Below are 24,747 nucleotides of genomic sequence, written 5' to 3'. Positions count from 1 at the left end.
TCCTCTCCAAACAAGGAATGCAGTCATAGCAGCAAACTGGCTCTCCTTCCCGAGTCCGCTTGTAAAATCCAGGATGACAATTTTTCACACATTGGGATTGAGGGAGAGACTAAAAAGAAGAAAAAGGAATTCCAGAGAAAATATTGTAGGTCAGCAGCAACCATCCATGGAAAATGGAGGTTGGCATGAACATCAGTCAAATAGACTCTGGGCTTCATTTAGGTATACAGTAGTACCTCTAGATACGAGCTGCTCTACATGCGAGTATTTCAAGATATGAGCCACGAGGGGAGAGACATTTCTGTTCTAGTCCAGAGCTCAAATTCGGGATACGAGCCAAGCGTCCACTAGGTGGCGCATGAATCCTTGCTTTTGGATATCTCGGAGGGGGGAAAAGTTATTTGTTCCAGATACGAGTTGCCTCAAGATACAAGCTTCCTTATGGAACGAATTATGCTCGTGTCTAGGGGCACTACTGTACTCCATATAAAATATTATTCTAACTATTAAAATTATTGAAGGAGATACAATTACTGACAGATTCTTCATTTAGTTTCTCCCATTTACTTCTAACATATCACATTGCAATAAAAGATTTTTCTAAAGGCTTCAGGAATAAAATTGAGGAAATATTTGTACATTAAGTGACAATAGGGTTGTATACAATCCTATTAACATACATCCTCCATTTTTCATGTATCCATCATTTTAAAAATATGATGATCTATTTCTATTAATTTTACAATTAAAATTTACAATAAAATTTATTCTAAAATATGTATTAATTTTTACTCTATTATATTTATTAAAAAAGAATAACATTATGATAAAGAAAGAAAGTTTAGACTAGTAGAATCTGCAAAGATTTTTTTTTTAAAAGAATCCCAAAGGTGCTTTTTCAGGAGGCAACTGAACTTTCTTGGGGGTTTTTTTCTTTGAAGACATTTTGTTCCTCACGCAAGCTTCTTCAGCTCTTTAGGGTTATCTGTTCTGTCTAGCACTGAGTCCCAGTAATCAGATGCACACCAGAAATAACAAATAAAAGGATTAATATGTACAACAGTCTCAATCCTTTAAGAGTGTTTTTAGAAAGAAAATCCATTTCTAGCAAAGTCTTGTCAGTTGTCAAGAGTCCCGGATAAATGATAAACATAGTTATAATTGCCAGATGAAGCAAGATTTCAGAAGTGTCAAAGTCAAAAGCTAACTGAAAAACTGAAGCTCATTAGCAAAGACAAGAATATGTTCTTTTAAAACACAAGCTGAATCCAATATCCAATACAAGATCTTTCCACAATGAACTGCCTTGTTCTCTGCAATGAGACAGGGAATGACTCAACCTTAAATAGCGTGAGGGTGTGATCCAATAGTCAGCAGTGTTACTCATGAGTAAATCTCCACTTATCTAACCACTCATGTCTCCTAGATGCCCTGCGCACTCTGGCTTCCCAGAAGAGGCTTCTCCTCTTCTTCTGAGTCACTCAGAACAGGAAATGCAAAGTCATTCCTCAGAGGAAGGGCTGATTCACTCATCCCAGGAAGTGTAGCAGGCCCTGGTTGTTGTTCTGATCTGCGTTTTTTCGCAGGCATATCAGACTTGATTAGTTAAAGGAAAACCATCTCTCTTGCTGCCATAGTATACCTATACCTCAACATACTACATCCAGAGTTTGCCAAATCTTAACTGAAGAAGAAGTAATTATGGAACGCAGACTTAAATCCAGAACAGCTACTACTAGAGCTCCGGCGAGTCGTGGTTACCAACAAAGAAGTAATCAATCCAGAAGAACAGATTTTCAACGCTCTCAATCTGCTGATTCTCAACGCTCTCAATATCCTGCCCAGCCCAGAGGAACAGGTCCCAGATGGGGCAGACGCAGGAGTTCCAGTAACTACAGATCAGCTCAACGAGGTTCCGGAAGCGAATCACATGCTACAATCAATGTTGTCCATGGGGGGGGGGGGTGTCAGGAAGTCCTTCTGCCGGTGTCGGCATGCTTGTTTCAGAAGCAGGGAGGTTCAGAGAGAAATATCTGCGTTTTTTCGCAGGCATATCAGACTTGATTAGTTAAAGGAAAACCATCCCTCTTGCTGCCATGTCGAGGATAACAGAAGCTCGTTTGAACTTCTGATAACCACAGAGGTCGATGGATCGAAACCATCCTCTGCTTTTTGCGTCAAGCTGTTACCAGGCAGCCTTCCTTTCTCCGGGGGTTGTCCTGGCTTTTCGTGTGGTTTTTTTGGTGCTTAACGGCGATCACTGACCTGAAGAGATGGTGATTTAATAGAGGAACTCCTTGTGTACCTGAGGGAGGTCGGCGGACCCACCAGGAAGCAGGGAAACCCCCTTTGCCAGCACACGAAGAACTGATCTTCAGATCGGCCTGAAGCTGTGACGCTCCAACTCCATTAAGGAAGCTGTGAGAAGGCGGCGGTGAAAGCTTTGGAGTGAAATAAGTGAAGAGATTCCCTTTGATCGATCGTTGTTTGTGGATAATAGCAGATGAAAGACCCCCTGTTGTGTTCTTTGTATTGTTAAGGAAGAGTGCCAAACCCTTTGAGAAAAGCGGCGACTGCGATCCTTAATTGGCTGATGGCGGCAGAGAACAAACAAGACTAGGCAGATCGAGCAGATGTGATTTAAAACCTTATACCAACTAAACTTTTTCTGCTGGACTCTGTGATTTTGCAGTGAAAGATTGAAAACAACGTGTGATACACAACATTTGGGGGTGAGAAAGTTTTGGATGTCTTGATGGTAAGAGGAAGTTTTGAACAGATTAAGTGGATTAGAACGAACTGAGTCGGCGACAAACCACAAAAATCGGAGGTTTTTATATACTTAATCTTTTTCCTTTTTTTTTACCCTCTCTTTCATCTCCCCTCTGTCTAACCCCACTACTTCACCTCACTTTTGATTGCATATTGACTCTGCATTGTTGTTCCAGTTGTCAGAAAACAAACAAAAAATCTACAAACTTTGAACTTTGATTCCCTATTAACTCTACAACGCTGTTCTCTTACTGATAGACTGTCAGAGATTGTCAGAGACTTCCTTAATCATAGAGACTCTCAGAGACTGAACTGTGAACTGTGACTCAGCGCTATTGCATCAGCCCAAGAAGAGAGAAAAAGGAAAGGAAAGAAAAACATCCCTCAATATTATCTGCTCCTTATTAATTTCCTTTCCACTCCTGAATATTCCTGTCTACTGTTACTCTCCTTTTTCCAGTTACAGTTATCTTTCTTTTTTGAATACTCTATATGTGATTTGCTGCAATGTTGAGAATAACCCCTTGATTGTTTGATTTTTGAAAACATTCTACATTGATATATTGCCATTACATCTTTATACTGTCATTGATAATACTTTATACTGTTATATTATCATCACTACTAGAGATCTATTGAATCTATGAATTAATTGGATTACTGAGCTAGATTTACTTACAGATTTATATCTAAACTAATAATTTATTTATTTATTGACCTATATACATATATGCTGATGTGTTAATCTATCTACTTATTATATACTTATTTACCTATCTATCAATATAAACACTACAATTTGTCAAACAACTATACAGTGGTACCTCGAGATACGAGTTTAATTCGTTCCGGACCTGGGCTCTTAAGTCGAGCAGCTCTTATCTCGAACGACTTTTCCCCATAGGAATTAATGTAAATAATTTTAATTGGTTCCAGCCCTCAAAAAACTCACAAAGTTAGTCTAAATTATGCAGAAAGACATGTTTTTAATGAAGAAATGTACATGTACATATAAATGAATAATGAAGTTTCTTTCACTTAACTTGTAAACTTTCTTAAACTTTTAAATTTACATATGTTCAACTTCTCTGCCACCCAATCCTGTAGGACAGAGGTCCCCAACCCTTTTTGCACCAGGGACCGGCTTTAAGCGATCAAGAGAGGAATGGGTGAATGAATGGACGGAGGGTGGGAAGGAAGGAAGGAAAGAGGGAAGGGACAGGAACAGAGGAAGGAAGCAAGGAAACTTATGAAAGGGGAGAGTAAGAGAGGAATGAGTGAAGGGAGGGAGGGAGGGAAGAAGGTGGGAAGGAGAAAGAAAAGAAGAAATAGAGGAAGGGAAGGTAAAAGAGAGAAAGAAAAAGAGCAAGAAAGAAAGAAAGAAAGAAAGGGGGAAGGGACAGGAACAGAGGAAGGAAGCAAGGAAACTTATGAAAGGGGAGAGTAAGAGAGGAATGAGTGAAGGGAGGGAGGGAGGGAAGAAGGTGGGAAGGAGAAAGAAAAGAAGAAGTAGAGGAAGGGAAGGTAAAAGAGAGAAAGAAAAAGAGCAAGAAAGAAAGCTGCAAGCACCCCCCCCCGAGCCCCCCAGGCCGGCTGCAATCTTTTAAAACACGCGCGCCGCTTCGCAGCTGTCTCCTGAAGCCGAACGCGGAAGTTAGCGTTTGGCTTCAGGAGACAGCTCCTTGGCGCTTGTATCTCGAATTTGGGCTTGTAAGTAGAACAAAAATATCTCTCCCCTCCCAGCTCTTATCTCGAGTTGCTCTTAAGTAGAGCAGCTCTTATGTCGGGGTTCCACTGTATTTAACTATTATATATATTAATTATTATATATTAATTGAAAGTTATTTTTCATTATTTTTCATTACCTATTACTTACTCAATTCTTCTAACTTACCCTAACCTTCTTGAATACCCATATCTAGAACATTAATAATACTTATTAGATATTGATATAGAACTGTATATTGACATTTTTGAGTCTTAAGAATTGGATTATAGAGCCTATTATAATATTATTATAAGCTATCCTACTATAAGTTTACTATAAGTTATTCTATTAAGATTAATATAAATCAATAGTATCGAACATTTTGAGTATAAGCTAAACCCATATTTCTGTATCTCTTACTATACCCTGTCTGACTTTCCCATAAATATTCAAAATGTCATCTACTAATACAAATAAAAGTACTAAAGCTTGGAAGAAGGCAGCACCTCAATCTTCAACTCCGACCATCCAGCGTAACTTAGAAAACTCTTCTACTGACAAAACATCAGCTGTACAATCAGACCAAGCTGCACCCATTACCCTAGCTTCCCTACAAGAGATAATGATTAATATGCAGAAATCAATGGATCGGAAGTATGAATTAATGATGGAAAATATGGGTGCAATGAAGGAAGATATCAAGGAAGAGATCAAGAAAATTGACGATCGTGTTGGACAGCTTGATGAGAAGATAGCGATGATGCATGGAACCCTTACACAGAATGATGAAAAAATTCAAAAAATTGAGGAACAAAATGATAGAATGGAAACCAGGTTGCAATACGCAGAAAGTAGGACAGAATACATCAATACAAATCTGGAAGAGGCCATTTTAAATCTTGAGCTTGAAAAATCAGCATTCTTCTTGAGGTTCCAGAATATTAGCGAATCAAGTGAAGAGAACCTGCCTCAGATTATGTCAGAAATTCTTGCACCCATCACAAATAAAACCCCACAGGAAATGTATCAACAAATGGATGAAATTTACAGATTATCTACAAGTTACGCAAAAGGAAATCGCCTACCCAGGGAAGTACATATTAGATTCACTAAGCGTACTATAAGAGATGAAATCTACAATATGTCAAAGGAAAATCCTCCATCATATAAAGGAAAAGAGATCATAGTCCTTCGTCAAGTTCCTAGACGAGTGCGTGAAAAGCGGAAACCCTATCAAACCCTAGCTAATAAACTCAACAGAAACAAGATACCATTTAGATGGCTGACACCTGAGGGCATGCTGATCTCCTTAATTGACAAAAAATACAAAATAACTTCGACAGAAGATGCAAGAGACTTTTACGATCAAATCATCAAAAAGGTAGATGAGGAATGTATTAGGGAGCAAGAATCAAAAGATAAATCTAGCCTGGATGAAATCAGCTCTGAAGACACTCTCGCAGATAAGGAAACTGGACTTAAATTAATGGAAGAATATGGCAGAGACGGCCCAACAACAAGATCTCAAGCGGAGGCGAGAAAGGAGAAAAGAAGAGAACCAGCAAACTAACTTACATCACAAAAAACCCTTACCGAATAATGAAATAAGACTATTCTCTATCAATATCAACGGCCTCAACTCTCCTAGTAAAAGGGAAAAAACATTCTACAAAATTGAACAACAAAAAGCAGATATAATCTGTCTCCAAGAAACGCATGTAAAAAAATAAGACCAATTAATCTTAAACCATCCCAAGCTTGGAGAAATCTTCTCATCCCTTGCTGAAGTCAAGAAAAGAGGAGTAGTACTATACATTAAACCTAAACTTAACCCTAAACTAATTTACACAGACGACAACGGACAGATATTAATAGTACAAATTACATCAGGAACAAAAAAAAATACATATAATTGCAATCTATGCTCCCACAATAAATCAATCCACTTTTTATGCAAAGCTACATCAAAAAATCACGGAATTAAACTTAACAAATATAATAATAACAGGCGACTTCAATGCAATATTAGACAGGAAAAAGGATCATAAAAGCACTAAACAAATGAAAAAGAGAAAACAACTACCGACAACTTTTGAACAACTTACAACTGAATTAGCACTAAAAGACATATGGCGTCACTTTAATCCAAACAATAGACAATATACTTTTTTCTCTTTTCCTCACAAGTCATGGTCCCGCATTGATATGGCCTGGGCTGATTTAGAATTTATCAATGAAGTAACAGACATACAAATACTTCCAAACTCCTGGGCAGATCATAACCCCATATTGTTGAAATGGAGAGATTCAACTAATAACCATTCAAGACGATGGACTATGAACCAAACAATATTTAAAGAAGAAAACTTTCAAAAAATGTTAAAACAACAATTGGGTGAGTTTCTCCAAATTAACAATGATGGTAACACTTCCACACAAAACCTATGGGACACAATGAAAGCCTATGTGCGAGGAACCTATATCGCATACCAAAATAAAAAGAAAAAACAGAAACAAAACAGCCTATCCACACTAAAAATAAAACTTCAGAACCTTGAAAAAACCCTACAAATGAAACCAGACAACGCCGAAATTTTAGGAGAATTGAATATTACAAAACATTACATAAACCTGCAAACTCAAGAAGAACTCTCACATAAATTAAGGATTGCCAAACAAAAGCACTTTGAATTTGCAAACAAACCTGGGCGATGGTTAGCCTTAAAACTCGCTCACCAAAAAGCAGATAAAATTATAGAGGCATTATATGATCATACAGATGCTTTAAAAACAACACTCAGCGATAAAAAGCAAATAATTAAATCTTTCTTTGAGGAATTATATAAAAAAGATGACGTAAATAAACAATTAATAAATAATCTATTCAAGAACTTAGAAAATACAGAAAAAATAAATAAGGAAGATCAGGATATGCTAAATGACAAAATAACATCAATGGAACTAACTAGCGCAATTACAAAACAAAAAAATAATAAAACCCCGGGCACAGACGGTATACCTGCCGAATTCTATAAACAATTTCAAGAAATTCTGGAGCCTATAATGTTACCCCTTGTTAATGAAATTCTCGAGGGTTCAAAACTTCCTCCTGGAACGAGGCCTACATAACTTTAATACCTAAAGATACACAAAATAGAGCTCACATTCAAAATTATCGTCCAATATCCCTGCTTAACTCGGATTATAAAATCTTTGCATCCATCATAGCCGAAAGATTTAAACGAATATTAACTGTTAGAATACATACAGACCAAAATGGCTTCCTTCCGGCAAGAAACATAACAACAAACACAAGGATTATTTTGGACTCTTTAGAATACTACAATAAAAACATAGATAAACCAGTAGCATTCCTATTCGTAGATCTACAGAAAGCTTTTGATAGTTTATACTGGCAATTCTTTACAACACAAATAGCGTCAATGCAATTTGGTAATAAATTTACAGAACTCATTAAAACTATATACTCAATACAAACAGCCAAAATACTGATAAACAATGATATGACAGAAACAATAAGTATAAAAAAAGGAGTGAGGCAGGGCTGTCCCTTAGCCCCCCTGATTTTTATCTTTGCACTAGAAGTTCTACTAAATAAAATAAGACACAATAAGGAAATCCAAGGATTAAAAATTAAAAATGAACATTATAAACTTCAAGCTTTTGCTGATGACATGATGTTCATTGTACAAGACCCCTTAAAATCTGCACCTATCCTAATTAATGAAATAAATAAATTTGGAGAGATTGCTGGATTAAAAATTAATAGAGAAAAAACAAAAATGATAACAAAAAATATGACAAAACAGCAGATATTGAAATTAGAAGAATCCACTAAAATAAAAACCGCCAAAAAAGTTAAATACTTAGGATTATGGATTACCGCAAATTGCAGCACTATCAAGAAAGACAATTACGATAAACTAATCAATGAAATGGACAAAGATTTTTGCAGATGGTCGAAACTCCCACTCTCTATAATGGGGAAAATTGCTGTAATTAAAAGCAATATACTTCCTAGATTTCTGTACCTTTTCCAAACTGCACCCATTAAACTAAATAGGACCTTTTTCAAAAACTTACACAAAAAAATTCGCAAATTCATATGGACAAAAAAAAAGGCCAGGATAAAACTTAAGGACCTACAAGACCATAGGTCAAGGGGTGGATTTGGGTTACCAAACATGGAACTATACTACCATGCCTCAATTGTAAACCTACTGAAAGAATGGATAATACTTAAAAATTCTAGAATATTAACACTTGAAGGCTATGACCTTCAATCCGGGTGGCACAAGTTTCTGATGACAGACATAGATAAAATACCAACATATTTCAGATCACACTACATCCGAAAAACCTTAATTAACACCTGGCACTTCATTAAAAAAAACCACTACCTCTGCATCCCAAAATGGATTTCACCAACAGAAGCCATTATATACCCGAATGCATTAACCCCTGATAAAATTATAACATACGACCAACTACTAAACGAAAATAATGAGCTAATCCCTAAGCAAAAACTCATGGAAAAAGGTATTAAAGTAGATTGGCTACACTACCTACAAATAAAATCAAAATATAATGAAGATAAGAACAAATCAGACTTCCAAAAAAATAACCCCCTCGATAAAATAATTTTTGGTCCACAAAAAAAGCAAATATCAAATATATACAATATCCTCCTTCAACACGATACTGTTGAAGAAATAGTTAAAGGATCTATGATAGCGTGGTCACAAAACTTTGGGTACACAATTTATTTAAACGAATGGGAAAAAATTTGGACTGCTAACTATAAACTAACGATGGCAACCTCATATAAGGAAAACCATTATAAAATGTTCTACAGATGGCACTTGCCACCTGCTAGACTTGCAAAAATGTATCCAAATCTATCACCATTATGTTGGAAATGCAGAGAAAAACCAGGTACATATTACCACATCTGGTGGACATGTGAAACCACCCAAAAATATTGGCAAAAAATTAAAACTATACTAGAACAAATTACTTCTCAGACTATCCATGCGAAACCCGAACTATTTCTACTAGGAATCACAAGACAAAATTTTAGTAAAGAAAACGGATATATTATAATCCATATTATTACAGCCGCATGGATTTTATATGCACAATTTTGGAAGCAAGAAAAAGCCCCAACTACTCTATCACTCTTGATTAAAATAATGGAATGCGCAGAAATGTCCAAACTAACAATGGAACTGCAAGACAAGGATGAGACAGATTTCTACAAAGCTTGGGATAAATGGTACCTCTGGTTAAAAAAAAGGAATTATCTAAAAATTACTTATCAAGAAAAATATCCAACAAAAACAACTTGAAAAAATAGCAATTTACATCACAAATCATAACATCAAACTGAAACAACAAACTGTAAACATCGATCGACACGAACTCCAACTTTACAAAGAAAATAAACCCCTAAATGAATTATATATATTGGCACTAAAAACTACATTCAAAACATATCGATAAAGCCTTAGGGTAAAACACACCAACTACGAGATCAAACTACAGGCCGCAAATCATGAAAGACCCAGCTCTAACGCTGGTTTTCGCCTCTCTATCCCCCCCTCCTTCTTTTCCCTATCCCCCTTCCTTCTATATCTACTTCCCTCGCTTCACAACCCCCTTCTTCCACTCCCCAATTACTACATAACTAGAGTGTAAAAAATGTACAATATGCATATCTCTTTTGTCTTTCTGTATTTGGTTTTTATTGTATATATTTAATAAATTTAGTTTAAAAAAAGAAAGAAACCATCCTCTGCTACCATGTCAAGGATAACAGAAGCCTGTTTGAACTTCTGATAACCACGGAGGTCGATGAAGTTATAAGAACCAAGCAGTATTAATCAAAACAAGCATTTCTTTATTTTAAAACAGAAAACAAACAGTGTCATGAGAGACAAAAGAATATGAACAGCTTAAGGCATAATGGCGTCTAGAAAGGAACGAGGACGGAGGAGAAGAGCAATCTCATGCGGGCGGAAGTGATATGTGGGATATGACGTAAATATGGGAGTGATTAATAGCAAAGGTACACATGTTAACTCTTTAATTACTGAATGTCTCTGTGGCTGGCAATTTCCAACGTGACGGATCCCTCATTGTCTTCATGGTCAATCTCAGGTGCCAGCTACACTATTTGTGCAGGATGCGAGCAAACCACAACATTATATTCCTAGTCCCCACCATGCAGCTTCTTGGATGAGAAGTGAAATGTCTTCAAAGAAAAAAACAAAAAAGTCCAGTTGCCTCCTTAAAAAAAGCATCTTTGGGACAATCATGATCTGGATAACTGAGAATATCCATAGACATTTTTAAAGAACTACACAAAATATTGCAAAGCTATTCTCCCTTGAAACAAGTCCAAAATAGTGTCCCAGTTAAGATACGAAGGGAGCATTCCTTATAAATATAGGCTACCAATATTAAAGGACAAGTAATTTGTTTATTGTTATATGTATTCGGTTAATTTATATGGCTGCCACCTGGCTGAAATAAATCTAAAGATTATTTGTATGGTTTCTAGAATTGTAGTGAGGTGAGATCAAGGTGAGGTCATGAAAACATGTCCCTCAAAAAGGGTTAACCAGGCATAGAAACATAGAAGATTGATGACAGAAGAAGACCTCATGGTCCATCTAGTCTGCCCTTATACTACTTCCTGTATTTTATCTTAGGATGGATATATGTTTATCCCAGGCATGTTTACATTCAGTTGCTGTGGATTTACCAACCACGTCTGCTGGAAGTTTGTTCCAAGGATCGACTACTCTTTCAGTCAAATAATATTTTCTCATGTTGCTTTTGATCTTTCCCCCAACTAACTTCAGATTGTGTCCCCTTGTTCTTGTGTTCACTTTCCTATTAAAAACACTTCCCTCCTAAACCTTATTTAACCCTTTAACATATTTAAATGTTTTGATCATATCCTCCCCCCCTTTTTTGGTCCTCCAGACTATATAGATTGAGTTCATTAAGTCTTTCCTGATAAGTTTTATGCTTAAACCTTCCACCATTCCTGTAGCCCATCTTTGGACCCATTCAATTTTGTCAATATCTTTTTGTAGGTGAGGTCTCCAGAACTGAACACAGTATTCCAAATATGGTCTCAGCAGTGATCTATACGGTGGGATCACAATCTCCCTCTACCTGCTTGTTATACCTCTAGCTATGCAGCCAAGCATTCTACTTGCTTTTCCTACCTCACTGTTCACCCATTTTGAGACTGTCAGAAATCACTACCCCTAAATCTGTATCTTCTGAGGTTTCTACTAACACAGAACTGCCAATACAATACTCAGATTGAGGATTCCTTTTCCCCAAGTGCATTATTTTACATTTGGAAACATTAAACTGCAGTTTCCATTGCTTTGACCATTTGTCTAGAAAAGCTAAGTCATTTGCCATATCACAGACGCCTTCAGGAATTTCAACCCTATTGCACACTTTAGAGTTATCGGCAAATAAGCAAACCTTCCCTACCAAACCTTCCCCTATGTCACTCACAAAGATATTAAAAAGAATAGGACCCAGAACAGACACTTGTGGCACACTGCGGATAGGGGCGGCATACAAATCCAATAAATAAATAAATAAATAAATAAATAAATAAATAAATAAATAAATAACCAGGCTGTCCTCAGAATACTCGCCATTAACAACAACCCTCTGATGTCTACGGATCAGCCAGCTGCAAATCCACTGAAGTATCCAGGGATTAAGTCCAATCTTCACTAATTTATCTATCAGTTCTTCATGTGAAACTGTATCAAAGGCTTTGCTGAAGTCCAGGTAGGCAATATCCACAGCACCACCTTCATCCAACACCTTTGTGACATAGTCAAAGAAATCAATGAGATTAGTCTGACATGATTTGCCTTCAATAAAGCCATGCCGGTTTGGGTCCAATAAGTTATTGGTTTTTAGGTGCTGATTTATCCTCTTTTTGAGTAGAGACTCCATCATTTTAACTACAACTGATGTCAAGCTAACTGGCCTGTAATTACCAGCTTCTTCTCTACTACTCTTCTTGTGGATAGGCGCAACACTGGCCATTCTCCAATCCTCAGGAACATCTCCTGTTAACAGGGATTGGTTAAGAAATTCAGTCAGGGGAGTAGCCATGACAAATCTGAGTTCTTTAAGAATTCTGGGGTGGATGCCATCTGGACCCATTGCCTTATTTATCTTTAATTGTTCAAGTTCTTCTAAGACATTGGCCTCTAAGATCAATGGAGCTGAATCCATAGAGCTGGAAGCAATGCTATATCCATCTATACTAACCATTATGCCAAAGTGCTTCCTTCTTTCTTTATACATTTTTCTATAAACCAAGAAAACCTTGTATAGCCAGTCAGATGTTAACAAAAGAAAATTAACAACAAAACACTTAGCAGTAGTGACTGCGAAAGAGATCTTGGAGTCTTGGTGGATAATCAACTAAACATGAGCCAGCAATGTGCATCAGTGGCCAAAAAAGCCAACACAATCTGTTGTTTGTTTGTTCGTTCATTCATTTATTTATTAGATTTGTATGCCACCCCTCTCCATAGACTCGGGGTGGCTCACAACAACAATGGAACAATTCAAGACAAATCTAATAATTTAAAAACATTAAAAAACCCGTTATTAAAGCAAACATACACACAAACATACCGTACATGAATTGTATAGGCCCAGGGGAGGTGTCTCAATTCCCCCATGCCTGACGGCAGGGGTGGGTTTTAAGGAGTTTATGAAAGGCAAGGAGGGTAGGGGCAGTTCTAATCTCAGGGGGGAGATGGTTCCAGAGGGTCAGGGCCACCACAGAGAAAGCTCTTCCCTGTGGACCTGCCAAACAACACTGTTTAGTCGACAGGACCCAAAGAAGGCCAACTCTGTGGGACCTAATCGGTCCTAAGCTGCAGCAACAGGGGGATAAACTCCAGGACCAGGGAAGTATTAATACCACTCTACTATGCCCTGGTGAGACCACATTTGGAGTACTGCATCCAGTTCTGGTTACCACACTTCAAAAGAGACATTGAAACGCTGGAGAAGGTGCAGAAAAGAGCAACCAAAATTATTAGGGGACTTGAAACCAAGAGTTATGAAGAGTGACTGCGGGAACCGGGCATGGATAGCCTAGAGAAAAGGAGGGCTAGAGTGGACATGATAGCAGTCTACATGTACTTGAAGGGTTGCCATAGAGAGGAGGGGGTCACCAGAGGGCCAGACGAAGAACAATGGCTGGAAGCTCAAGATTCACTTATGCTGCCAGGCATGGGGTAGTTAAGATATTCCTTCCCCCTAGGCCATTACAAGTTATGCATGGTATGTTTGTGTGTATGTCTGGTTTATAGAAACATAGAAACATAGAAGTCTGATGGCAGAAAAAGACCTCATGGTCCATCTAGTCTGCCCTTATACTATTTTCTGTATTTTATCTTAGGATGGATATATGTTTATCCCAGGCATGTTTAAATTCAGTTACTGTGGATTTATCTACCACGTCTGCTGGAAGTTTGTTCCAAGGATCTACTACTCTTTCAGTAAAATAATATTTTCTCATGTTGCTTTTGATCTTTCCCCCAACTAACTTCAGATTGTGTCCCCTTGTTCTTGTGTTCACTTTCCTATTAAAAACACTTCCCTCCTGGACCTTATTTAACCCTTTAACATATTTAAATGTTTCGATCATGTCCCCCCTTTTCCTTCTGTCCTCCAGACTATACAGATTGAGTTCATTAAGTCTTTCCTGATACGTTTTATGCTTAAGACCTTCCACCATTCTTGTAGCCCGTCTTTGGACCCGTTCAATTTTGTCAATATCTTTTTGTAGGTGAGGTCTCCAGAACTGAACACAGTATTCCAAATGTGGTCTCACCAGCATTCTATTTAGCGGGATCATAATCTCCCTCTTCCTGCTTGTTATACCTCTAGCTATGCAGCCAAGCATCCTACTTGTTTTCCCTACCACCTGACTGCACTGTTCACCCATTTGGAGACTGTCAGAAATCACTACCCCTAAATCCTTTTCTTTTGAAGTATTTGCTAACACAGAACTGCCAATACAATACTCAGATTGAGGATTCCTTTTCCCCAAGTGCATTATTTTACATTTGGAAACATTAAACTGCAGTTTCCATTGCTTTCAACATTTATCTAATAAACCTAAATCATTTACCATATTACAGACGCCTCCAGGAATATCAACCCTATTGCACACTTTAGAGTCATTGGCAAATAGGCAAACCTTCCCTACCAAACCTTCCCCTATGTCACTCACAAACATATTAAAAAGAATAGGACCCAGAACAGACCCTTGTGGCACACCGCTAGTAACCTGACTCTGCTCAGAATACTCGCCATTAACAATAACTCTTTGATGTCTACGCTTCAGCCAGCTGCAAATCCATTGAACTATCCAGGGATTAAGTCCAATATTCACTAATTTATCTATCAGCTCTTTATGTGGAACCGTATCAAAGGCTTTGCTGAAGTCCAGGTAGGCAATATCCACGGCACCACCTTCATCCAATACCTTTGTGACATAGTCAAAGAAATCAATGAGATTAGTCTGACATGATTTGCCTTCAGTAAAGCCATGCTGATTTGGGTCCAATAAGTTATTGTTTTTTAGGTGCTGATTTATCCTCTTTTTGAGTAGAGTCTCCATCATTTTAACTACAACTGATGTCAAGCTAACTGGCCTGTAGTTACCAGCTTCTTCTCTACTGCATGGTCACTGCAACCTAAATTTTCTCCCACCTTGACATCTGAAACCCAATTCCCATTCGTAAAAACTAAATCTAGAATATTCTCCCCTCTAGTTGGTGTCTTAACCAGCTGTGCCAGAGTTGCTCCTGTAAAGGCCTCTACTATATTTTTACTTTTGCATGTAAGGACACTGGGGATATTCCAGTCAACATCAGGCATGTTGAAATCACCCATAACCACAATATCTCCCTTAACTGCCATTAGGGTAATTTCATCGACCATCTTGTTGTCATGTTCCTCAGATTGCCCTGGAGGCCTATAGATAACCCCAATTCTAATGACTGAACCTTCTTTATTTTGCATGCAAATCCAGAGAGTCTCTAGATCTTGACATGTATTTTGAATTAGTGTTGTTTTTAGACTTTCCTTAATATAAATGGCTACTCCACCTCCCCTTCTGTCTATTCTATCCTTCCTATCTGGAGAATAAGGGTTTTTAGTTGTTTTATTAATTTGATTGTTACATATTTTTTTTTATCATTGTTGTTAGCCGCCCTGAGTCTACGGAGAGGGGCGGCATACAAATCCAATAAATAGATAGATAGATAGATAGATAGATAGATAGATAGATAGATAGATAGATAAACTGACCAAGGAGAGATTCAACCTAGAAATAAGTGCTATGTTCTCATAACAACCAGACTTTGGAAAAATAGAAAAAAGTGACCAATATTTTCCCCTACCTTGTTGAGCAATTTTAGCTGTGACAGTTGATCTTGGTTGAAAATAAGTCTCTGTCTTTCAAAAATCCCCAATTGTTCCACAGTGACATCCATCTGGGAGAGAACCAGGCCGCTCATAATGTTCAGATCGGCAGCTACATCTCCATTTTGGTCCAAGTATAGTTTCCTCTGGGAAAGATTGCAAAACTCATTCTTCTCCAGAAAGGAATGGAACTAAAATAGAAACATCTGAGAATTTTAAAAAAATGGGAAACTTGATTTCTCCTTCAGTCTGTGGTCTATTCCCTATTGAACATTTCTTCTATTGTTTTCTAACTCACAAATACCTTTAGTTGGAAGTACAAGAAATCTAAAAATCTCATAAAAATTACAAATATCTCATTAACTCTTTTTACCAGCATGAAAAGAGGAGCCTTTCTTGTGAGAAAAGGGAGTTTTATTCTTGTAAAAATACATTTTTAAAATTTATTTATTTATTTTGTCCAATACACAATGAGGGTTTTAGTAGGTATATATCTATATACAAATAGTAAAATACATGATGAAGATTATAGAGGAGATACTCATAGCAAAATATATCTAAGAAATAATAGAAAAGAAGATATAGTAATAGAACATATCAATGAAAGAATAGAAGAAGAGATATAGGAATAGAAGAAAGGTATAGGAGATATAGGAGAGCAATAGGGCAGGGGACGGATGGCACTCTAGTGCACTTGTACTCGCCCCTTACTGACCTTTTAGGTCAACTGTAAATAATTTAAGGGTAAAGTGTTGGGGGTTTGGGGATGACACTATGGAGTCCGGTAATGAGTTCCACGCTTCGACAACTCGGTTACTGAAGTCATATTTTTTACAGTCAAGTTTGGAGCAGTTAATATTAAGTTTAAATCAGTTGTGTCCTCTTGTGTTATTGTGGTTGAAGCTGAAGTAGTTGCCGACAGGCAGGACATTGCAGCATATGATCTTGTGGGTAATACTTAGATCTTGTTTAAGGCGTCTTAGTTCTAAGCTTTCTAGGCCCAGGATTGAAAGTCAAGTCGTGTAGGGTATTCTCTTTCGAGTGGAGGAGTGAAGGGCTCTTCTGGTGAAGTATCTTTGGACATTTTCAAGGGTGTTAATGTCTGAGATGCTATATGGGTTCCAAATGGATGAGCTGTATTCGAGGATGGGTCTGGCAAAAGTTTTGTAAGCTCTGGTGAGTAGTGTGAGATTGCCAGAGCAGAAGCTACGTAGGATTAGGTTTACAACTCTTGAAGCCTTCTTGGCTATATTGTTGCAGTGGGCTTTGGCACTTAAATCTTTTGTTATTAGTATACCATTAGTATACATGTAAATGTGAGTGCAAGTGCAGCCATTTTTATGACATTTTATTGAAAAATCAAAGTGTACTTCTGTAAAGTTCTACTTCAGCAAAATTGTGCTAAAATCATATTGAGAGGGAATGTCCAGAGGAAATGGTTTTGTAGAGAAGAGTGTGGGACTTAGAGAAAGGAAGTGTGCAGATAACTGATAGAGATGCTAAGATTTGAGGGAATGTTCAGAGAGAGAAAGTGTTGTGGTGGGCTCTGGACAAGCTCCTGCCCCAGGTAATGTGGAGGTGGATGCAGGGGAAACTTCCACATATCACAGGCCTGTGTTATTGCCGACAGAGTCAGTTCAGAGTTTAGTTTCCTCAGACGAAGAAGAAGGTGGGAGTGACTCGGCAGAGGGGAGCTTGGCACCCAGCCCAGGCAGTCAATCTCCCTTATCTTCCATTGATTCAGATGAAGACGTTTTGGACCCACGCAAGCGCAGAATTATGCGTAGAAGAGACCAAGTAAGGACATATTACAGGAGATAAAGAGAGGCCACCTGTGGTTGGGTGGTGCTCCAGTAATTAGGGCTGCTGCTATAAATAGCAGCATGTGGGTTTGGCCGCTGTGGAAGAGTATCTGATCGCAGTTCGTCAGGAATCCTGTGTTGCTGGTTTCTGGACTTTGTTGATTTTTCACGCCTTTGAAAACAAAGCAGAGCAATGTGTGTGTGTGTGTGTCTCACTTCGTTGGAAGAAGAAGGGGTGTGAAGTTTCTTCACAGCTGCTAGCTAAGTACTTAATGACTGCTTATTATTATTATTATTATTATTATTATTATTATTATTTATTAGATTTGTATGCCGCCCCTCTCCGAAGACTTAAGGTTAATTGTACAGACTACCTGGTTGTTTTGGGACGAGTGCTCTTTGCAATACAAAAAGAGTGCTTAGTTTATTTTGAATTTTGGGATTAAAAAACATTGTTTTGAATTTTCAAACGTGTTTGTGTCTGAAATTTGTACCCTTGAATTTTCGGGAGGCTGCTACCAGAGAGCCCGGCAGAACAGAAAGGAAGCCAATAGAGGGAGGTTAGTTACTGGAATGGGAGGAGAAAGGTATAAACATGCTTTTCATATTTAAACTCTGTACATGTACAGTGGTACCTCATCTTACGAACGCCTCTTCTAACAAACTTTTCAAGATATGAACCCGGTGTTTAAGATTGTTTTTGCCTCTTCTTCTGAACTATTTTCATCTTACGAACCTGAGCCGCTGCTGCTGGGATGAAGGGGTTTCTTTTTCCCCCTTTTTTGAAGAAAGAAAAGGGAGGGGCGGCTTGGAGGGGGAAAGAATTTGCATTAACAAAAGTAGGAGAACAGCGTGCTTGCAGAGGCACTGAAAGGGTGTCTTTTGAAGAAAGAAAAGGGAGGGGCAGCTTGGAGGGGGAAAGACTTTGCAGAGAACAGCCACAGGCACTGAAAGGGTGTCTTTTGAAGAAAGAAAAGGGAGGGGCGCCCCCCTTGCCTTTCTTCCTTCCCATTCACACTGTTCATGAGGGTCCTTTGTGCAAAGCATCAATAAAGCTGTTTGTTATTGTTCATTTTGGACTCCTTTTGTCTCTTAGACAAAATAAATGAAGTTTGATGCCAGAACTCCATACCTGCCATGGCTGCAACCTTGAATCCCACAATCTCTCTTGGCCTTCTTTCTTTCTCCTGGATATGGAGGAATATGCAGCATTTAAGGTGTGGGCCAGTGTATTCACGAAACTGTAAACATGGCGGGTGTATCGGAACCAGATCCTGTTTCTTTCCTCTTGGGTCTCAAGTGGTTCTTTCTGCATGCATCTCCTCCTTCCTTTGACTGAGAAGACATGCTTTGAAAATGAACAGTGGAAAGAATGATTTCCAAACCACGGCTCCACAAAAAGATCTGGTTCAAAGGAATCATCGTTTGTCTTTTCATTCCATTGAAAAGCAAAGGACAAAATACTGTGGACGTATTTGAGAAAAGTGTGCCTTCTCAATAACAATTCCCCAATAGGTGTGATTATCCAAACTTTTCCTTCAATGGGTTCTGGCAAAGCTTGAAGGGTTGAATGGAAAGGGAGAAGTCTATCCCAAAGGGAAACGTATTCTAAAAAGTGCACAAAGACATTGACTTGTCTCCATTTAGAGATGGCATCCTTGAGGGATGCTGTAGGGTCAGTCGTTGAAATTTTTTGTGATATGACTACACAAATTCCATTCATGCCAAGTACAGGAGTAAAAGTCCTCATGAAATTCTCGCCATTCTCTGTGTCTGAAGCAAAGAGACCAATCAAGGTCCATCTGAAATGGAGGAGCAGTTGGACAATGGCTGGGAAAAGAATCCCTACTTTTGGGAGCATCCAGTAGAAAAAGGGAAATTGGCTTTTATCACTTAGAGCCTCTGAAGCAGTTGCATAACTGATCTGAAAAAGCAATGAGGAATTCCATGTGATATTTCAGGGATGTGCTATTTCATAGTCTGGAGGACAGAAGGAAAAGGGGGGACATGATCGAAACATTTAAATATGTTAAAGAGTTAAATAAGGTTCAGGAGGGAAGTGTTTTTAATAGGAAAGTGAACACAAGAACAAGGGGACACAATCTGAAGTTAGTTGGGGGAAAGATCAAAAGCAACATGAGAAAATATTATTTTACTGAAAGAGTAGTAGATCCTTGGAACAAACTTCCAGCAGACGTGGTTGATAAATCCACAGTCACTGAATTTAAACATGCCTGGGATAAACATAGATCCATCCTAAGATAAAATACAGAAAATAGTGTAAGGGCAGACTAGATGGATCATGAGGTCTTTTTCTGCCGTCAGACTTCTATGTTTCTATTTAACCTTTTAACATATTTAAATGTTTCGATCATGTCCCCCCTTTTCCTTCTGTCCTCCAGACTATACAGATTGAGTTCATTAAGTCTTTCCTGATACGTTTTATGCTTAAGACCTTCCACCATTCTTGTAGCACGTCTTTGGACCCGTTCAATTTTGTCAATATCTTTCTGTAGTTGAGGTCTCCAGAATTGAACACAGTACTCCAAATATGGTCTCACCAGCGCTCTATATAAGGGGATCACAATCTCCCTCTTCCTGCTTGTTATACCTCTAGCTAGGCAGCCAAGTATCCTACTTGCTTTTCCTACCGCCCGACCACACTGCTCTCCCATTTTGAGACTGTCAGAAATCACTACCCCTAAATCCTTCTCTTCTGAAGTTTTTGCTAACTACAATGATCATGGAGAAGTACATCTCTCAAATTCCATAGAGAAGGTTGGTTAGATCCATTGTTCATCTACCACCACTCTATACACTTTATCAGATAATGAAATACATATATGCACAAACCTGTGGGATTTTGTAGCTGGCTGCTAATGTTGACATTTGGATGGAGATGTCCCTGTCAGCTCCATCAAGAAGAGCCAAAAGGTGGTCATTCCTTCCACAAGCGTAGTTAGGAACATTGTCTTCTCCAGTAGACTGCATGTCCAGCAAAGCCTCTGAAGTACCAAGTGGGTTCAAATTGTTGTCATGGATGTTGTAACCCAGTGTGATTTTTTGTAGGAGCTGAGCATTCTTGTTGACAAGTTCAATTGTGAAAATGAAGCGTAGAATTCTAGAGTAATCAGAAGATGTACTGTACAAAATAATTGATGTTGTTATCAGCAGCAGCAAAAACCATTTTTATTTATTTATTCCTCTTTGTCTCCACATGTTTACTGAGTTTTAAGTCAATACTGATCCAAACCCAGAAGTATCTTTTATTACCATTTAATTTTTATGTGTTGAAAAGATGAGCTATTGACCGATGAACCACCAGAATTAAGATTAAAAGTTGTTACTTGTAGCAGTCCTAATTTTCATTGTTGCAATAAACAGCATTTAATATTTTTCAGTCATTAAAAATAGAGCCATCAGAAAAAGAGAAGGTTTCATAAATAACCCAGAAAAGAAATTATAATATCAAATCAGCCTTTATTTTTATAAGGATCAGACATTGAATATCAACGAACAGTTATAAAAAAAATGAAGTGGGATGGACAGAGGCAACTATAACTACTTTAAACAAAAATCTATATTCAGGTGATGAATGAAGGACTGAATGTAGATAGGAAAATAATTTGGGCTTCTTTCAGATTTTTTTCTTTGAGTCTCTTATATAAAAGAAGACAAAAAAAGGAAGCCATGGAACGCAAAACAAATTTAAGAAATTTGAAATGTCTTGCAATATACCAGTATATATACCAATATATCAGGAGAACTAGAACTACAGAATAGAATCGAGTAGGGTAGGAGTATAGAGTAGAGTAGAGTAGAATAGAATAGAATGGAATGGAATGGAATAGAATAGAATAGAATAGAATTTTATTGGCCAAGTGTGATTGGACACATAAGGAATTAGTCTTTTATTCTCTCAGTGTACATAAAAGAAAGGGTCTGTTCTGAGTCCTATTCTTTTAAATATGTTTGTGAGTGACATAGGTGAAGGTTTGGTAGGGAAGGTTTGTCTATTTGCCGATGACTCTAAAGTGTGTAATAGGGTTGATATTTCTGGAGGGGTCTATAATATGGTAAATGATTTAGGTTTACTAGATAAGTGGTCAAAGCAATGGAAACTGCAGTTTAATGTTTCCAAATGTAAAATAATGCACTTGGGGAAAAGGAATCCTCAATCTGAGTATTGCAATGGCAGTTCTGTGTTAGCAAAAACTTCAGAAGAGAAGGATTTAGGGGTAGTGATTTCTGACAGTCTCAAAATGGGCGAGCAGTGTGGTTGGGCGGTAGGAAAAGCAAGTAGGATGCTTGGCTGCATAGCTAGAGGTATAACAAGCAGGAAGAGGGAGATTGTGATCCCCTTATATAGAGCACTGGTGAGACCACATTTGGAATACTGTGTTTAGTTCTGGAGACCTCACCTACAAAAAGATATTGACAAAATTGAACGGGTCCAAAGATGGGCTACAAGAATGGTGGAAGGTCTTACGCATAAAACGTATCAGGAAAGACTTAATGAACTCCATCTGTATAGTCTAGCGGACAGAAGGAAAAGGGGGGACATGATTGAAACATTTAAATATGTTAAAGGGTTAAATAAGGTCCTGGAGGGAAGTGTTTTTAATAGGAAAGTGAACACAAGAACAAGGGGACCCAATCTGAAGTTAGTTGGGGGAAAGATCAAAAGCAACATGAGAAAATATTATTTTACTGAAAGAGTAGTAGATCCTTGGAACAAGCCTCCAGCAGACGTGGTTGGTAAATCCACAGTAACTGAATTTAAACATGCCTGGGATAAACATATCTCCATTCTAAGATAAAATACAGGAAATAGTATAAGGGCAGACTAGATGGACCATGAGGTCTTTTCCTGCCGTCAGTCTTCTATGTTTCTATGTATCTAATATATCAGGAGAACTACAAATGAAGGAAATGCTACAGAATAGAATAGAGTAGGGTAGGAGTATAGAGTAGAGTAGAGTAGAGTAGAATAGAATAGAATAGAATTTTATTGGCCAAGTGTGATTGGACACATAAGGAATTACTCTTTTATTCTCTCAGTGTAGATAAAAAAAGAGATAAGTTTGTCAAGAATCATAAAGTACAACACTTAATGGTAGTCTGTGTAAAAATAAGCAATCCAGTCATTAGGAACCAGTCAATATAAATTGTAAGGATACAGGTAGTAAAGTTACAGCCATACAGTCATTTGTGGGAGGAGATGGGTGATGGGAACAAGGAAGAGATTAATAGTAATGCAGACTTAGTATGAATCACTTGAATCAAACTGAATGACTTACGAATCAAATTGAATATAAGGAGCTGTATTGAAAGGCAATGTTGTACGTAATTCTTTTGTTGCAGTGGTTACCACACCAATCAGATAATCTCCTGGTCTGTAAAAGCTCCACAGGTTTTCATCATCCTGACTGAGTTCCAAATTGAGTGGACATTTCATTTGGAGTTTCCCAGAGACTGGCTGGGACACCAGCAGCATCAGGAACAGAAGCAGAAGCTCCATCATCCATAGGGCTGAATCAATCCCATTTCTAAACAAGAACAACGAGAAGAGTTAGAATGCAAAGCAATCACACAAGATGGGAAATGTCAATGGATTTCCTCATTCAGAGACAACCAAGCTTCACCTGGAAAGGAAAGAAACCTGCATCCAGGAGTTCAGCCTTTGCCTGTCCCAAAATTTGTGCCCACACCGATTGATACTTGAGGCATATATCCTTTTCTGATGCAAGCTCTCTTTCATGTGGCTTCAGTCTGTTTACATCAGAGGCAGTGACCGAAGAAGTAGCAGATGAGGTCTCCAAAACCAGGGTGGTGAAAATTACAATGAGAAGTGGGCTCTTCCCTGGGGACTGTGAACTTCTTCAGGGCTCCAGGTGTACAGAGGCATCTAGAGAAAAGCATCTTGGTGAAAAATCACATATACACCCCTGGAGAACTGTTCTCCAGTGGCTTTAGTCTTTCCAGTCAGGACATATCCAGAAAGTAATGCTGGAGGGATGTAGTTCAACATCCAGGAAATTAATTTCTTGTATCTCAAAGGTGCTTTTTCAAAAGGCAACTAGATTATTTCTTCCTTGAGGAAGGCATTTTGCTTCTCATCAAAGAAGCTTCATCCCTTTATTTATTTATTTTAATTTATTTATTTATTTTGTCCAATACACAATACATATTGAAGAGGATAGACATGAAGTATTATATATAAAGAAATGATATAAAAGTAGAGGAGAAGATACATAAAAGGAAGAAAAGATATATGATATATGGGATAAGGAGAGACAATTCGACAGGGCACGAAAGGCAAGCTAGTGCACTTATGTACGCCCCTTATTGACCTCTTAGGAACCTGGAGAGGTCAATTGTGGATAGTCTAAGGGAGAAATGTTGGGGGTTAGGGGTTGACACTACTGAGTCCGCTAATGAGTTCCACGCTTCGACAACTCAACTGCTAAAGTCATATTTTTTACAGTCAAGCTTGGAGCGATTAATATTAAATTTGAATTTGTTGCGTGCTCTTGTGTTGTTGCGGTTGAAGCTGAAGTAGTCATTGACAGGCAGGACGTTGCAGCACATGATTTTGTGGGCAATACTTAGATTGTGTTTTAGAAGTCGTAGTGCTAAGCTTTCTAGACCCAGGATTGATAGTCTGCTTTCGTAGGGCATTCTGTTTCGAGTGGAGGAGTGAAGGGCTCTTCTGGTGAAGTATCTTTGGACAGTTTCTAGGGTGTTGATGTCCGAGATGTGGTATGGGTTCCAGACAGATGAACTGTATTCAAGGATTGGTCTGGCAAAAGTTTTGTAGGCTCTGGTGAGTAGTGTGAGAAGCTGCATAGGATCAGATTAACAACTCTAGAAGCCTTTTTGGCGATATTGTTGCAGTGGGCTTTAGCACTTAGGTCATTTGATATTAGTATTCCAAGGTCTTTT

At 38.1% G+C, this 24,747-nt stretch overlaps 1 protein-coding gene across 1 annotated transcript in view; it reads right to left on the bottom strand.

Moving 5' to 3' along the window:
* LOC139158745 (vomeronasal type-2 receptor 26-like) overlaps window positions 1-24,747 on the bottom strand; it is a 41,404-nt gene that overhangs the window by 15,975 nt on the left and 682 nt on the right. Inside the window, exons 2-6 of the mRNA XM_070736073.1 lie at window positions 23,103-23,351; window positions 20,656-20,944; window positions 18,935-19,726; window positions 15,979-16,191; window positions 12,217-12,364 (exon numbers count right to left, since the gene is read on the bottom strand). Coding sequence (XP_070592174.1) covers window positions 12,217-12,364; window positions 15,979-16,191; window positions 18,935-19,726; window positions 20,656-20,944; window positions 23,103-23,351 — 1,691 coding nt within the window. The remainder of the gene's footprint in view (window positions 1-12,216; window positions 12,365-15,978; window positions 16,192-18,934; window positions 19,727-20,655; window positions 20,945-23,102; window positions 23,352-24,747) is intronic.

Source organism: Erythrolamprus reginae, chromosome 2, assembly GCF_031021105.1.
Source record: "Erythrolamprus reginae isolate rEryReg1 chromosome 2, rEryReg1.hap1, whole genome shotgun sequence".
Classification (NCBI taxonomy): Eukaryota; Metazoa; Chordata; class Lepidosauria; order Squamata; family Dipsadidae; genus Erythrolamprus; species Erythrolamprus reginae.
This window is presented reverse-complemented; position numbering and strand designations above follow the sequence as displayed.